At 39.7% G+C, this 14276-nt stretch overlaps 1 protein-coding gene across 2 annotated transcripts in view; it reads left to right on the top strand.

The window, feature by feature from the left end:
• The window catches only part of RASA1 (RAS p21 protein activator 1), a 56226-nt gene extending 42287 nt beyond the window's left edge, over positions 1-13939 (top strand). For both annotated transcript variants that reach the window (XM_030469912.1, XM_030469913.2), the window contains 11 exons: positions 56-132; positions 816-988; positions 1199-1358; positions 1537-1679; positions 2385-2500; positions 2621-2707; positions 5842-5909; positions 9059-9147; positions 10721-10798; positions 12072-12206; positions 13052-13939. In XM_030469912.1, coding sequence (XP_030325772.1) covers positions 56-132; positions 816-988; positions 1199-1358; positions 1537-1679; positions 2385-2500; positions 2621-2707; positions 5842-5909; positions 9059-9147; positions 10721-10798; positions 12072-12206; positions 13052-13135 — 1210 coding nt within the window. In that variant the 3' untranslated portion in view covers positions 13136-13939. The remainder of the gene's footprint in view (positions 1-55; positions 133-815; positions 989-1198; positions 1359-1536; positions 1680-2384; positions 2501-2620; positions 2708-5841; positions 5910-9058; positions 9148-10720; positions 10799-12071; positions 12207-13051) is intronic.
• Positions 13940-14276: the final 337 nt, after the last annotated feature.

Below are 14276 nucleotides of genomic sequence, written 5' to 3'. Positions count from 1 at the left end.
GCTTAAATGCCAGCCAAGTGTTATATTAATTGAGGCTTTTTGTCTTTTCTCCTAGTGATCTTTCAGCTGATATTAATAGATTTGAGATAAGTCTTAGTAACAAAACAAAGAAAAGTAAAGATCCAGATATATGTAAGTATTTTTTCTGTAAAAGATGCATATGTATTGCAGCAGTGGATACTTTATGTGATTTTCATTATTCTGGTCAAACACTGGCACAAGAGAATTAAATATATTTTCATGTTCACCATACTGCTGTATTTGTATGTTTTGGGTGTCTGGTACTGGCTTTCCATTACTGTTTTTTACAATGAGAACCTGCATGATTTTTAGTAATAAACTCAGGTTTACAATCTTGAGTTGTCTTTCATAATTTTAATAAATATAGTAAGGAGTAACAAAGTGGTCAAGGAGCAGACCTGATGGTGGTGTCAGCCCAAGGCTGGAAAGAGGATAGAGAATTACGAACACATTATCTGTTTTTAGTTTCTGACTGCTACCTGGATTTGCAGGGTAGTACTTTTTCTCTGACTACTTGACTGTTACAAAGAAAATTCTGTCAGTACCCGTGTGACATTTTTGAATGTATATGTATTCATTCTTTACAGAATGCTTTGCATTTCTTGAGTTTACAGGAGTCTGTTAAACCATTGAAGAGAGAATCTGTCAATATATTGATGGCAAAAATCTTGGTTACTCTTATTAACACTTTTGCTGAAACAAGATGACGTGCTGAAAATAAACTGGTTCTTTATTCAATAGTAGGACTGTTTTGCTGGAGATAACGTACTTGAACAATGCTTTCTTCCCTTAAGTGTTTATGCGTTGCCAATTAAGCCGATTACAAAAAGGACATGCAACAGATGAGTGGTTTCAACTCAGTTCCCATGTACCATTAAAGGGTATTGAGCCAGGATCTTTGCGTGTTCGAGCACGATACTCTATGGAGAAGATCATGCCAGAAGAGGAGTACAATGAGTTTAAAGAGGTATGACGACGTTCAACTTCCCTTGTTTTATCTGTCAAAACTCAGTTTGTTGGTTGTTTGAGACACATATCAATGACACTGGTGAACATCACTAAATGATATTTATAGTGACATCTATATATCATTACAGGTGTATGATACTAGTCTTTCCAAAGCTGTTACATGTTAGGAGAAGCTTCTAAATATTTTGCAATTCTGTTTTTCTTTCAGCTTATACTCCAGAAAGAACTTCATGTAGTCTATGCCTTATCACACGTTTGTGGACAGGATAGAACGCTGTTGGCTGGCATTTTATTGAAGATTTTTCTTCATGAAAAGCTTGAGTCATTGTTGTTACGGACGCTGAATGACAGGGAGATAAGCATGGAAGGTACTGCACTAAATTACACTGCTGTTTAGTGGAACTCTAGGCAGGTGGGGAGAGAAGGGTTCCAGCACCCACATTTTTAACTCTTTTAGTTGCAACATATATCAGAGTGTAAACATAGCACATTTTTCTTCTGCTTTTTGTTGTCTGCTCTTCTCAACTTTGCTGTCTTTTCATCCAGATGAAGCTACTACCTTGTTTCGTGCCACCACTTTAGCAAGTACGCTTATGGAGCAGTACATGAAAGCCACAGCAACAACGTTTGTTCACCATGCACTGAAAGACTCTATATTGAAGATAATGGAGAGCAAGCAGTCCTGTGAGGTGGTACCTTGAACTAAGTTTTAAAACTTTTTGATTTGTTGACACAGTTACCTACTGGTTATGTTTTGTGTTTGCATTAAATTTTAGCTTCAAACACATTATTGTTTCAGAACTGAAATTCATTTACATGAGAAATACAGGAAATTGATTCATTAAGAGATTTATTTTTTTCCTAGATTTTGGCTTTGAACAATGTTCATAGTAAAACTTTTAAAGTTTTTTAATAAAAATTTCTTTTAATTATTTATTTGTCTTTAGCAATTGTAGGCTGTTCTGTAGCAGTTACTGAATGTCCTGACCTAAGTAACTTCTAGTAAACTAAAGATATCATAGAAGTCAACGTCTGAACTTTAGTTTTAATTTAAAACTTCCTGATATTAAATGATAGATGTTGATTCTGAAGCTGTTTTTAAAATAACCGTCCTAATTTCTATGTTTCACTTAATTGTGGAAATGATGGGAGGTCATGCCGATTGATAGCGGTGAATATATAAGCTGTTAAAAACCTAGTGTATCAGAACTTAAAACAATTGCTGCTTCATATTTCCTGACTAGACATTGAAAGAGATTTGTGAGCTCTGTAAAAGACTTGTACAGCAGCAGAATAATAAATTTACCTTGAAGTAGTATTCAGTGTGTATATTAAGAACCTATATATGTAGTTCTAGTTAGAGAAACATCATCTTTTTGTCTTTTTTGTTTTAGTTAAATCCGTCAAAGTTAGAAAAAAATGAAGATGTAAACACTAATTTGGCACATCTACTTAGTATACTTTCAGAATTGGTGGAGAAAATATTCATGGCTGCAGAGATACTGCCTCCGTAAGTATTTGAAAACTCCTGTTTGTGTGATTATGCTGCATCCTAAAATGATGTCCTTGCTGGTTCACCTTCTGCTCCTGTGAGTTTAATGGAATGAGTAAGTAGCTTTTATTTTTGCAGGACATTGAGGTATATTTATGGGTGCCTGCAGAAGTCTGTTCAAAACAAGTGGCCAGCTAATACCACCATGAGAACCAGAGTTGTTAGGTAAGTTACTTGTCACTTTGTCCTGAAAATAATCTTTTTCAAGTCTTGTTAAAAACATACTTCAGCGTGCTCATCTATGTTTCTTTCAGTGACAAAACTGTACAGTACTTACTTAGGTTACAGCAGTCTTTGAGATACTTATGGTACTGAGGCATGATATCCCAATTAAGGATTATGATGTTGCTAGATTCTTAATTATGTACTTAGAGCCTTGCCACAATAAGATAATGTAGTATAGAGGTCATAAAGAGTGTAGCTTTACTTAATGGTTTCAACTTTGAATTTACTTGTGTTTTGTCAAGTTTTACAAATTAATCTGAAATAGCAATTTCCTTTTACATGCTGGGGAAAAAAAAAAACTTCTCTCAAAGCAGTAGTTGACCTTTGAGATACCAGTAGAGAGCAGTGATCTCTGAAGATCACATTCCTGCCATATGCCTTCTGGGAGGACTGTGCCCTTCCCAGGAACTCCTATGTAGTGTGTGTTAATTGCTGGAGAAATCTGGCACGTTTTAAATGTGCATTTAAAGCGCATTAAATCCATGCGCTTTAAAATGCAGACCCAACACACTAAGGAGTCAGATACCTTCTCACAAAGACAATTGGATTTCAGCAGGGTACTGTTGGCATTGGCATATGTAGTTTTCTGCATCAGAGAAGACTCCTGGTCACTGGTGGTGGGCTGCTGGTTCTGATCACTCTGAATCAACATTCTGTGCTAGTTTCCAAAACCATTAATTGTGCTGTCATGGTTTAGTTTTATTTATCTGCTCCAGCCCAATTATGCTGAAACATTCCAGAGCTCTTCCAAAAATGTTGCAGGAGGTTACTGAACCGGGCTCCTCTGAACTCATACCAGCCACAAAAACTCCAATGCAGATCCGTAAGCGAGTGTAATACAGAAGTTCTTTCTCTAACACTGTCCATTGCCAGTGCACGTCAAACAAAAGCCTTTGACAAAGATATGTCACTCTCTCTAAACGCTAGCAGGTTTTTTAGGGGTGTCAGAGCCACACCTTTCATTTTTTCTGGTGTCTGGCAGTCATATGATTTGCCATGGTTAATCTCCTATGGAGGCAGTCTTTCAGAGGGCTTGTCTTTGGCTTGCGTTTATCATTTTGACACCAGAAGCCTTATGTCATCCAGAATACAATGCAGCAGCGTTATGGAGGCTGCTCTTACTGTGAGAGCCCCTCTCTGAGGGGCTGTAGAGCTCAGCCGTGAGTACCATATCTCTGTATGTTCCTCCCCAGCTCCAGAGAGAACCATGTGGCTTTCCCTAGTGGACACAGCTCACATTCAGGGTTTTCCAGAGGTCTCCCCTAGTGCTATAAATATGGGATCCCTTGCGTTTGTGATGTTAGTCTTCACAAGTGGTTACTAGTGATTTCTCTCTAGAGTAGTTTCACAGCCTTCAGTCATGATTATTATCTTCTTTTGCACTACTTCTGGTCCAAGAATGGTTAAATATTCAGAGGCAGATGGACAGCAGCTTTCCAGTACCTAAAGGGGGGCCTATAAGAAAGATGAGGACAAACTTTTTAGCAGGGCCTGTAGTGACAGGACAAGGAGTAATTATTTTGAATTAAAAAGGGTGGATTTGGACTAGATATAACAAAGAAATTTTTTTATGAATAGGGTGGTGAGGCCCTGACACAGGTTGTCCAGAGACCTTGTAAGATGCTCCATCCCTGGAAACATTCAAGGCCAGGTTGGATGGGGCTTGGAGCAACATGGTCTAGTTGAAGATGTCCCTGCTCATTGCAGGGGTTAGGACTAGATGAGCTTCAAAGGTCCCTTACAACCCAACCCATTCTGTGATTCTGGCAGTTTTTAGATGCCTGGTATCTTCCCTACTGTGTCAGTACTACCATTTCTCTCTGGTCATAAACTCCCGTATAAATACTGACTTAATTTAGGCAGGTTGACCAGGGTAAGAAGCATCAGATCTTCTGTATCAGCATGGTCCATGCTAGGTTCATACCTCACTGGTGTTCAGCTTTGGGCATTTTAAAAGAGAAATGGCTGTATATGCCATGACTTCAAAATTGATTACTTCCTCATAGCTTTAAATTCACACCATACAAGGCATTTTAGCTTCACATATGGCCAAAACCTGCTATCTTGGGAACTGATAGCCCAGAATTCATGGTTCTTGAAGTAAGAAATACCTAAACAGTATATATATTGGGTGTCTTGTACATATGGAAGGTAAGTTAACCTCACTACGTGTGTCATTTTCAGGTAATAATGTACATTGCCATCAATGTGTACTTACCAGCAGGCAAGGTCCCCTTCCTTCTTTTGTAAGTGGTCTGGCTTTGGTATTGTTGTAATGAGAACCAGTCTGCTGGCAATGTCCAGGCACTCCAAACCGAATGAAACATGATTTAAATAGCTTTAGTTGGTCTACATGTTGCTTCACTGTATAGCAATTAGCCAGAATTGAAGTTAACCAGAGATGGATGGTTTTTATTTCTGCTATTAACAGAAAGTTATCTTTTTCTCATGCAACTGAAGGCTGTTCTGGGTTTCTGTTAATGAGTTCCTAGTTCTGCCATCAAAACAGAGTGTTTTTTTCCAGCTTTCTAGATGGCAGCAATTATTTCATGGAGAAAAGTAGCAGATCCCTTGCTATTTCTCTACTGGAGCATGCTGTCATCAGGATATGGATCAACTTAAGCTGACCTAAGGCTGTGTTGCTGCCAAAAGAGAGGTTCCCTTTGTCCAATGGCTCCTGCATGCCTCCATGCATTGGCTTGGGGAGTGGGTGCTATGGGATAGATGCCTTGTGGTAGCAAACAATGGAAAACCTTTGGGAGGTCAGAGACCCAGACTCTTCCTTTTGAAGCTGACGTGGTCTGATACTGGCTTTACAATTAAGATCTTCCCACATGGTTTCAACAGTTCATCTTAATTGGGAAATCAGTATGCCTGTTTGTTCAGCTCTTACCATACTTGAAGTCATAGCTTGATAATTTAGCTTTAATTTTAACGTGAACACAGACCACAGGCTGGTTATTTGGTGTCTGTCTCAAAAAGATTCAATGCTAATTTGAATCCTTAAAGAATACACAATTTTACATTAATTCTCTAATTTTACTGAACAAAATACAATTTTCTTCCCATTTCAGTGGCTTTGTTTTTCTTCGACTGATTTGTCCTGCTATCCTGAACCCAAGGATGTTTAATATCATCTCAGGTGACTATATGCTTCAGATTTTAATTCATACTTTATATAGTAGGTATGAAATTAATGTAGCGTCTAATTTAGCAAAATACAAAGGTGTTTTGAATGCTGTGCCCAAAGTCAGGTTACTCACATCACTTGATCGACTTGTCTATAAGGCAGCCAATATATGCTTTTCACCCTTGTGGTTGTCCCCAGTGTTGTTTTAATGTCCAGAAACATGCACTGTGGTATTTAATGATACAGTTCTGAGTGAAAGTCAAGCAATGTGGGATATTTTCTAGCAGTGTGAAAAATGTGTGTAATCTTCAGATGTCACTGGCAATGCAATGCAATGCCAAAGTTAATGCTGACATTCAATGGATCTCTTAAATGAACACAATTTATAAAGTTGGAAATGTGTCTGCAGAGCTTGGAATACATTTGAGCACATAGAAAATTATGTTTGAATAACATCTGCCTCTCCTATGGAGACAGGCTGAGAGAGCTGGGCTTGTTCAGCCTGGAGAAGAGAAGGCTCCTTAAGAGGAGAGCTTAGAGCAGCTCCAGTGCCTGAAGGGGCTACAAGAAAGCGGAGAGGGGCTTTGGGCAAGGGCCTGTAGGGACAGGACAAGGGGAATGGCTTTAACCTGACAGAGGGGAGATTGAGATGAGCTCTTAGGCAGAAGTTCTTCCCTGTGAGGGTGGTGAGGCCCTGGCCCAGGTTGCCCAGAGAAGCTGTGGCTGCCCCATCCCTGCCAGTGCTCAAGGCCAGGTTGGACGGGGCTTGGAGCAACCTGGTCTAGTGGAAGGTGTCCCTGCCCATGGCAGGGGACTGGAACTGGTTGAGCTTTGAAGTCCCGATACAAACCAGTCTGTCATTTTATGTTCAAATGTGCTTAAATAGCTTCCAGGCGGTGGAGAAGTGTTGACTTTGACTCATTACGTACAGTCAATCTCAAATACAGAATCTTAAAGGTGAGGCAGAGAGGTGGCATTTAGGACATGTTGTGTTGTGCAGACTTGAGATGGTAATCTTGGTTGACTTAAAGGCCAAACACAGGAGAACTCCTGTGGGCTTGCCTAAGTGAATGTTCTGACTGTGTAAAGTCTGGCCCTTTGATGTTCCATTAGTAGTGTGTATCTATAGTCGTTCACTGAAACAGCAGCAGGGAACGTTCCTGTCTGCAGGACGAGGATAGCAGAGCTGCTGTGCTGGCCTGTGGCACCACGCTGCTGAGAGCATCCTCCCAAGAAGCTCGTAGTGAGGCTGGGATGCTGACACAGGTCAGGGACCACATCTGACACACTGCTGACATGGGGCTTTCCTGTTGTGAAGCTTTAAGGGCAAAGGCATGGGCATGGCCCTTTCCTGAAGCACCTGGAAATGTTTGTGGGCATTTCTAACTTGCTCTGTGGGAGGAGACAAAGAAAAGCCATTAACTACTGAAACCTCTTCTTAATAGAGGTAAAATATTTGGACATCTGAGTTGCCTAGTTTAAAGTTTGCCTGTGTTATGCTTCATCTTTGTTTCTGTTTCTCTCCTTGGCAAAGATCACCCCCAGCTAGAGGGCATTTAGTTTGCACAAGCCATTGCTCTTCCTCCTTCTCTCCCTAGCTGAGTTTTGATTTCTACCAGTAAAATGCTGATTTGGAAATAAGAGGAAATCAGAAATCTGATTTAGAAAAGCCTTTTTGTCTTTATTCATAGGCAGTTTTTAAGATGATGTAGCATGTTTTCTATCAGCTCTCTTTATACTAAATGAGAAGGCCTGTATGGAACAGAGAATTCCTTTCTATCACCCAGTATTAATTTCCATACATGCTTTGGAGAAAGTATTTGAGAGACATGGCCTGACACAGAGTGCTCCTTTCTTTAGGATTTTATTTCTTCAGGTAATTCTCAAGTAAAAAGCTACTTCTAAATTTAAGTAATGCCATTTAAACCTGTGTGTTAAAGTCTTGCTGGTATACATACAGCTAATATTCAAGACTGCTACTAAGGTGAACTTAGACTCTGTGCAGGGCTTTTTAGGGCTATTCAAAAAAAGGACAAGGTGGTCCTTTTGGAGGAAAGCTTCCAACATACCTTCTTCTATAAATAGGAAGAAAGTATTCTGAAGGCTGGGTGTATAGGCACAGCCCAGTACTGCCTTGACAGCTGCGATCGAAAAGAAAATAATCTTTGTTTCAAAAGTTAAACCCTTTGTTTCAAGCATCTTTGAGTTTTTTTTAAAGTCATTCACTTCCTTAGATCAGTTCTCCTAACCTGAAGTTCCAGATTCCAAGGCTAGCAATGTTTTCCAGCATTGCTGCTTCCAAGGCTTGTACTGTACCAAGCACTAGATGGATTAACAACTAACATAAGCTGCACTGCTGCAGCTATGCCAGAAAAATTAGAACTTATTTTTTAATGAATTTTGGAGGGGGAAGGGAAGCAAAAACGTCAAAAGATGCAGGTAGACAATGAAGAACTATAATATTTAGAGCTTATATAATAACTACGTCCATTTTGGAACACTTCAAACCTGGTTTTCAACATGGCCACTTACCGGGAGGGAAAAATAATTGTGTCTGACAACACTGGGTAATGTCACTTGTTGGAAAAGGAAGTTTTAACTGACTTAAATGTGAAGTGTTAAGTGTGATGTTTAGTGCAGCAAGGACTACAATCTCATGGAAATACAATCCATGATTGCATGTCATGTTTGCTCTGGTTTCCTGATGCAGTAACTTACAGTATGATTTGTGTAACTTCTGTGGGAAATACACAAATAAGGGAAAAGCTAAACTTGCTTTTTGTTCTTAATTCTAAAAGCAAATTATTTATCTTAAGAACAAATTAATCTTCCGTCCAACAGAACTGTTTCATCTTCGTGATAATGGTTCTTACTTCATCTCTTACCAGCACCACTTCATTTTACGTATGAAGTGTACGTATGAAGTTCTGTATGCAACTATTACAGAAAATAAGCTGTTCATATTAATGTATTTTTGTGCACATTACTAAAGCAGCATAAATTGTACTTCACCAAGTGACATCTTCCACGTGCAGTTCTGTTGTAATACTAGAAATATATTATTAATGAAAGATGTGAATTGGGAAGAGCTTTACTTTCGCGTGACTGCTGTCAGTTTTAAATGGAATGACCAGCAACTTTCTGCTCTGTATTCCTGCCAGATTCTCCTTCCCCAACTGCTGCAAGAACGCTGACGCTGGTCGCCAAGTCTGTGCAGAATTTAGCAAATCTGGTTGAATTTGGAGCTAAGGTGAGTTCATTTTACACACACAGCACAGCCGAGAACTGTTTCCAGTACATTTCAATGTTAGTGTGTAACATGAAAAATCTGTTGCTGTTTTCTCATGCAAAACCTGACACATGGCCTGTTTGTCCTCATCAGCAAGGAGGCCTTGTTATGGCAATTTCTTCTGTCCTCTTCATTTAGAGCTAAAGGGGGTGTTGATCTGAACCAGAGCAGTAGCATCAAGTCTGGTCAGATTGGGAAGAGGAGCCGTGATCATTTGAGAGGAGGTCATCTATAAACTCACATTAATGCCTTGGTAGATCCCACCAAGATTTTGAATCTCTAGTAGGAACATCAGCAATTGTCTGTTAGAATAATTGGTGAATGAATGACCATAACAGTAGGTATTACAGAGTGTGATGCAACCGTATGTTGATGCTATGAGAACACAAATAGACTCAGCAGGTACTTGTTCCAAAGACAACCCTGGGAGTCTGTGGAGCATTCTTTTTTACATGTACAACAGAAAAGGTAGCAGTCATGCTTGAATATTTCCTGTGTTAGAAGGGATCAGTGGGAGAGGAAAGGCAGGCAGCCATCTCACCACAAGCATCCATGATGGTAAAACAGACATGTTTTCTTCTGGAATATCCATATCAAAAAGACATGATGAGAATTTCTAGAGCAGGAATCTGTGATGGGTGAGAATCAGAAGGATAAATACTCGCCTTAAATAGATTATGGGAGGGTTTTTTGTGTTTCCATTGATTATTTGACATCAAAGGGGAGTCATCTTCCAGTAATACTGGCGTGCTTCTGTACATAACCTCGAAACGCATTCCACACATGTGCTGTGTATAGTAATTAACTTTCAGATTGAGACTAATCAGGCCTAAATTCCCAGGTTGGTATAGATGATCCAATTCTAAAACAAGTGAAGAACTGACTTTTGTCCCTCCTCCACTTTCACTCTGTATTTACTTCTTCCTTATATTGGTGTTTTCTGTTATACACTTCACCCCTTCTTTTTGCACTCACTTTCACATTGCTAGACATAATTAGTGTTGTAAATCAAGTGGATATGTTGCACCAAAAAGCCCCAGCTTTCAATAAGGTTTTTGTTTTAACACTAAGAACGACAGCAGCAACTGGTCTGTCTTGGTTACCAGGCCAAAATAAATCTGCTGATTTAAGCACAATGACAGTGACTTCAGGCTGGCATTATAAAGTTATTTCTCTGACACACATAACTTGGAATGTAAGCATTAATGGAAGAACAAAGATCATACCTGTGAAAGTAGAGCATCTGTTCACTGCAGCTAGGTACCAAGAGACATTCGCCTCAATGCAAATTCACTTCAGTAGGCATGTATAAGAAAATATTTGAGTTGGAGATTCTGATTCTTCTAAGAAAATACTGAATTTTGAGTGGCTGCACACGTGCATTAGGAATTCCCTTGAAAAAATAAAATCACTCCAGATGACACACTTCGTATGCAGTGTTATTTGTCTAACTGCACTGTATTTACTGCAGGTGTGACAATTATCTTGGCATTGATTGGGGTGTTTTTCTCATAAGTACTTTTTAAATTACTAGGAGCCATATATGGAAGGGGTGAATCCATTCATCAAGAGCAACAAACATCGCATGATCATGTTCTTGGATGAACTGGGGGTAAGCGGTTAAGTTCTTTAGTGGAAGTTACACAGCAACACTGTAAATGAAAATTCTTTCCACCTCTCATCAACTAGTCAGAAATGCACTGGCACACAGTTTTGGGTGCTTGTAACTGAATACACTTTTCTTATGCAAATACAAATCTTTTAAAATAGGTTTTAAACCAAAAATTCTTATATATAGCTTGTCCTATGGTTTTGACCAGAGATGGAAATTATCCTTCTGCTTTAAAAAATGCAGGTTGAATTTCAGTGTACATTACCAGATGTATCACTGCATCCATTGTAGATATTGTAGTTCGAAAGTGAACTGCAGTTTACAGCCTTCTTTTAAACTGTTACTGTTTTGTATATGACAGCTGTAGCAGGAGTTAGGTCCTCATGTTGTACATGTCTGGTTTTAAACCAAAACCTCATTTTGAAAACCAAGATGAAAAAAATGAGTTGATCTTACTGAACTGATCCCTTAAAAGTCACCTGCAAGACATCTTGGAATATTTTGATAAGATATAAAATACTAAAATATGAAAAACTCAGTAAAAATGAGTGAGGCATTCGGGTAGGTTGCTATATGTCACCTTTTTCCAGTTAAATTGCAACTTTTGCATATTATGATAGGTCAGTTTCCTTTAAATGACAGGTTTTGCATGAGGGCTCTGAAAACTGTTGGTTTGAAAACACGTGTTGGATTAGTCTGGTGGTTGAATTACAACATTATTGTTTTATGACCGGTTTAATGAGTTGCAGATTTTGCTGGGTGTTTTATTGCTGCTATTCTCTCAATTTAGATTGGGGGGAAAAAGCAGCTAATGAATGGAGAAGTGGAGACCTCATAGCAGCCTTCCAGTATCTGAAGGGAGCCTACGAGGGTGCTGGAGAGTGACTCTTCATCAGGGACTGTAGTGGTAGGACAAGGGGTAACGGGTTCAAACTAAAACAGGGGAAGTTCAGGTTAGATATAAGGAAGAAGTTCTTTCGTGTGAGGGTGTACTGTGTGATTCTGTGATCCCTCCTTGTTTAGGGGAAGGTTGTGAATCGCTATATGTGGTCAGCTCAGTGATGGTCTAGTAACGCCAGGTCTTCTAGTAAGAGCCGTTCTAGCAGGAGCAGAAATTGCAGTACACATCATTGATAGTAGAAAGATGGAGACACAGCTGGAGAGACTAACATCACAGTAGGTGCTTGTGGTGTGCAACATCAGCAGCAGAGCTGTGGAGCTGTAACTTACTCAAGTGTACCCTAAATCTCCTCTTTGCCTTTTTCTGTTGAAGAACGTTCCTGAGCTTCCAGACACTACCGAGCACTCAAGGACTGACCTGTCTCGCGACCTGGCGGCCTTGCACGAGATCTGCGTGGCACATTCAGATGAGCTCCGGACGCTCAGTAACGAGCGAGGTGTGATGCAGGTAAGTGGCAACAGCTGACAAATGAGTCACCGTGGGTATAGACGTGTATCCAGAGCTACTCCGTAGTGCTAGGACTCTTCTATAGTGTCACTTGGACTTGATAAATGTTTCGAAACTTGTGCCTTTCATCAGGAAGTTGTTAGTTGTGAAGCTAGATGCCTAGTCCATAGTTTTGTTTCTTCATGCAACAAGACCAAAGAGGGTTTGTTTTTAGTTTCCAGAAGAAGTTTTAGTTTCTAGAGGAAGCCTAAACCCACAAAATTACTATCTCCTGACAGGCTCTCTGGGTCGTTTGTTTTCAGATCTTTTTTTTTCCCACTTGAGAACTAAACTTACTTTGGTTAGCTTTCTACTGATACGTCATTTCTGATTCCTACTTTGCCAGTACACTTCTTAACAAACCTGGCAAGTGTTTCTCACAAGTGTTAGCGGGACACTTTCTGAGTCACAAAGGAGCCAATAGGTCTGCGCATGGAAAGGCCAAGAGTTGGCAACACCATTTTTTTGAAGGTAATGTCTTACTGCCTTTCAGATTGCCTGTTTCCTTTTTTTTAATTGTTTTTTCTTAGCCAGAGAAGCTGTGGCTGCCCCATCCCTGGCAGTGATCAAGGCCAGGTTGGACAGGGCTTGGAGCAACCTGGTCTAGTGGAAGGTGTCCCTGCCCATGGCAGGGGGTTGGAACTGGATGAGCTTTAAGGTCCCTTCCAACCCAAACCAATCTGTGATATTTTAAACTCCCTAGCAGCAGGTCTGATAGGCTAATGCTGAAGATGCTTCTCAAGCATATGACTTTACTGTCTCCAGTAGCTAACGTACGTTTTTACTGACTCTCTTTCCACATGCAGCACGTGCTGAAGAAGCTTTTGGCTATTACTGAACTGCTTCAACAAAAACAGAATCAGTATTGCGTGTCTAACAACATCAGGTAGCAGCCCTCTACCTGAATTCTGCATGGATCCAGCATGCCCAACATGGCGACTCACACCAGTATCACTTTCTTCTTGCTCTTGCCAAAAACAGCACACCCTGTCACATTCCCAGTGATGTGTGAACTATGCAAAAAGAAAAACAAAGATTCTGTTGGTGAATGACAGTACCAGCAGCTTTTTTAAGCTATTTGTGCAGGACATTTGCACTTTTGGGGGGTTTTTTTGTTATTTTTTCCATTTGGAAAGAGTTTTCACAACCTCTGAGCCTTGGTGTACAGTTCACCTTCTGCAATGAAAATGCTGTGACTGTGTCTTGAACTTTGAAAATCACTTTCAGCACCTCTGATTGCCAAAGTTTCGTTGTCTTGTTGGAAAAGGATCGTCAACTGACATGAAGTGTATTGCTTTGACAGCCACATATAACTGGATAATACTTCTTACTGTAATTTCTGACTGGCTACAATAATTGAGACTTCTGACTGTTTCAAACCACTTTAACTGGTATTTACAGTTTCCAGAATTTGATGTTATGATAGGAGCAATCTTTACTGTACACTTTTTATACCATGCTGTTTCTCTTGCTGGAATCATGTCGAAAGAGAATATGCAGAATGAGTCTTGTCAGCTTTATTTTTCTGATGTGCCACTGATTCAGTCTGAATAGTTCTTCCATCAGGAACTGTATATCCAGATAAATCACAATGCTTTTGTAAAATGTTTACAACAGTAAATAATTTGAATTCAGTAAATTTATTGTTTGTTGTATCAGACATGCATGCATTCATTAAACCATTTTATAAAATATGTACTGGTCAGTCTTTTGTGTGCTGTAAGTCTAGCATAAATATTATTTTTATAAGTGAAAAGACAAGTTTTTTAAAATAAATCAAGCTGCAGATCAACTCTTGATGGAAACTGGCTGTAACTTTGGCTGCTATGGAAATTTTTTACCGTGTCTGCACACAATGCACTTCGAAATGCTCATGAGATGTCCCTTCTTTAGCGTGAATCCTCCAACAGCGTTACCTCATCCATGTGCCTTAATGCGTGCATCTCTCTCACAGGGCAAGAGAGATAATGTTAGATCGCTGTCATGGGTGGAGTCATGCACTTCACTTGGAGGAGAGTGATATAAAGGCGT

This window comes from Strigops habroptila, chromosome Z (genome assembly GCF_004027225.2).
Source record: "Strigops habroptila isolate Jane chromosome Z, bStrHab1.2.pri, whole genome shotgun sequence".
Taxonomy (NCBI): domain Eukaryota; kingdom Metazoa; phylum Chordata; class Aves; order Psittaciformes; family Psittacidae; genus Strigops; species Strigops habroptila.
The sequence above is the reverse complement of the archived record's forward strand: the minus strand, read 5'-3'. Positions and strand labels throughout refer to the sequence as shown.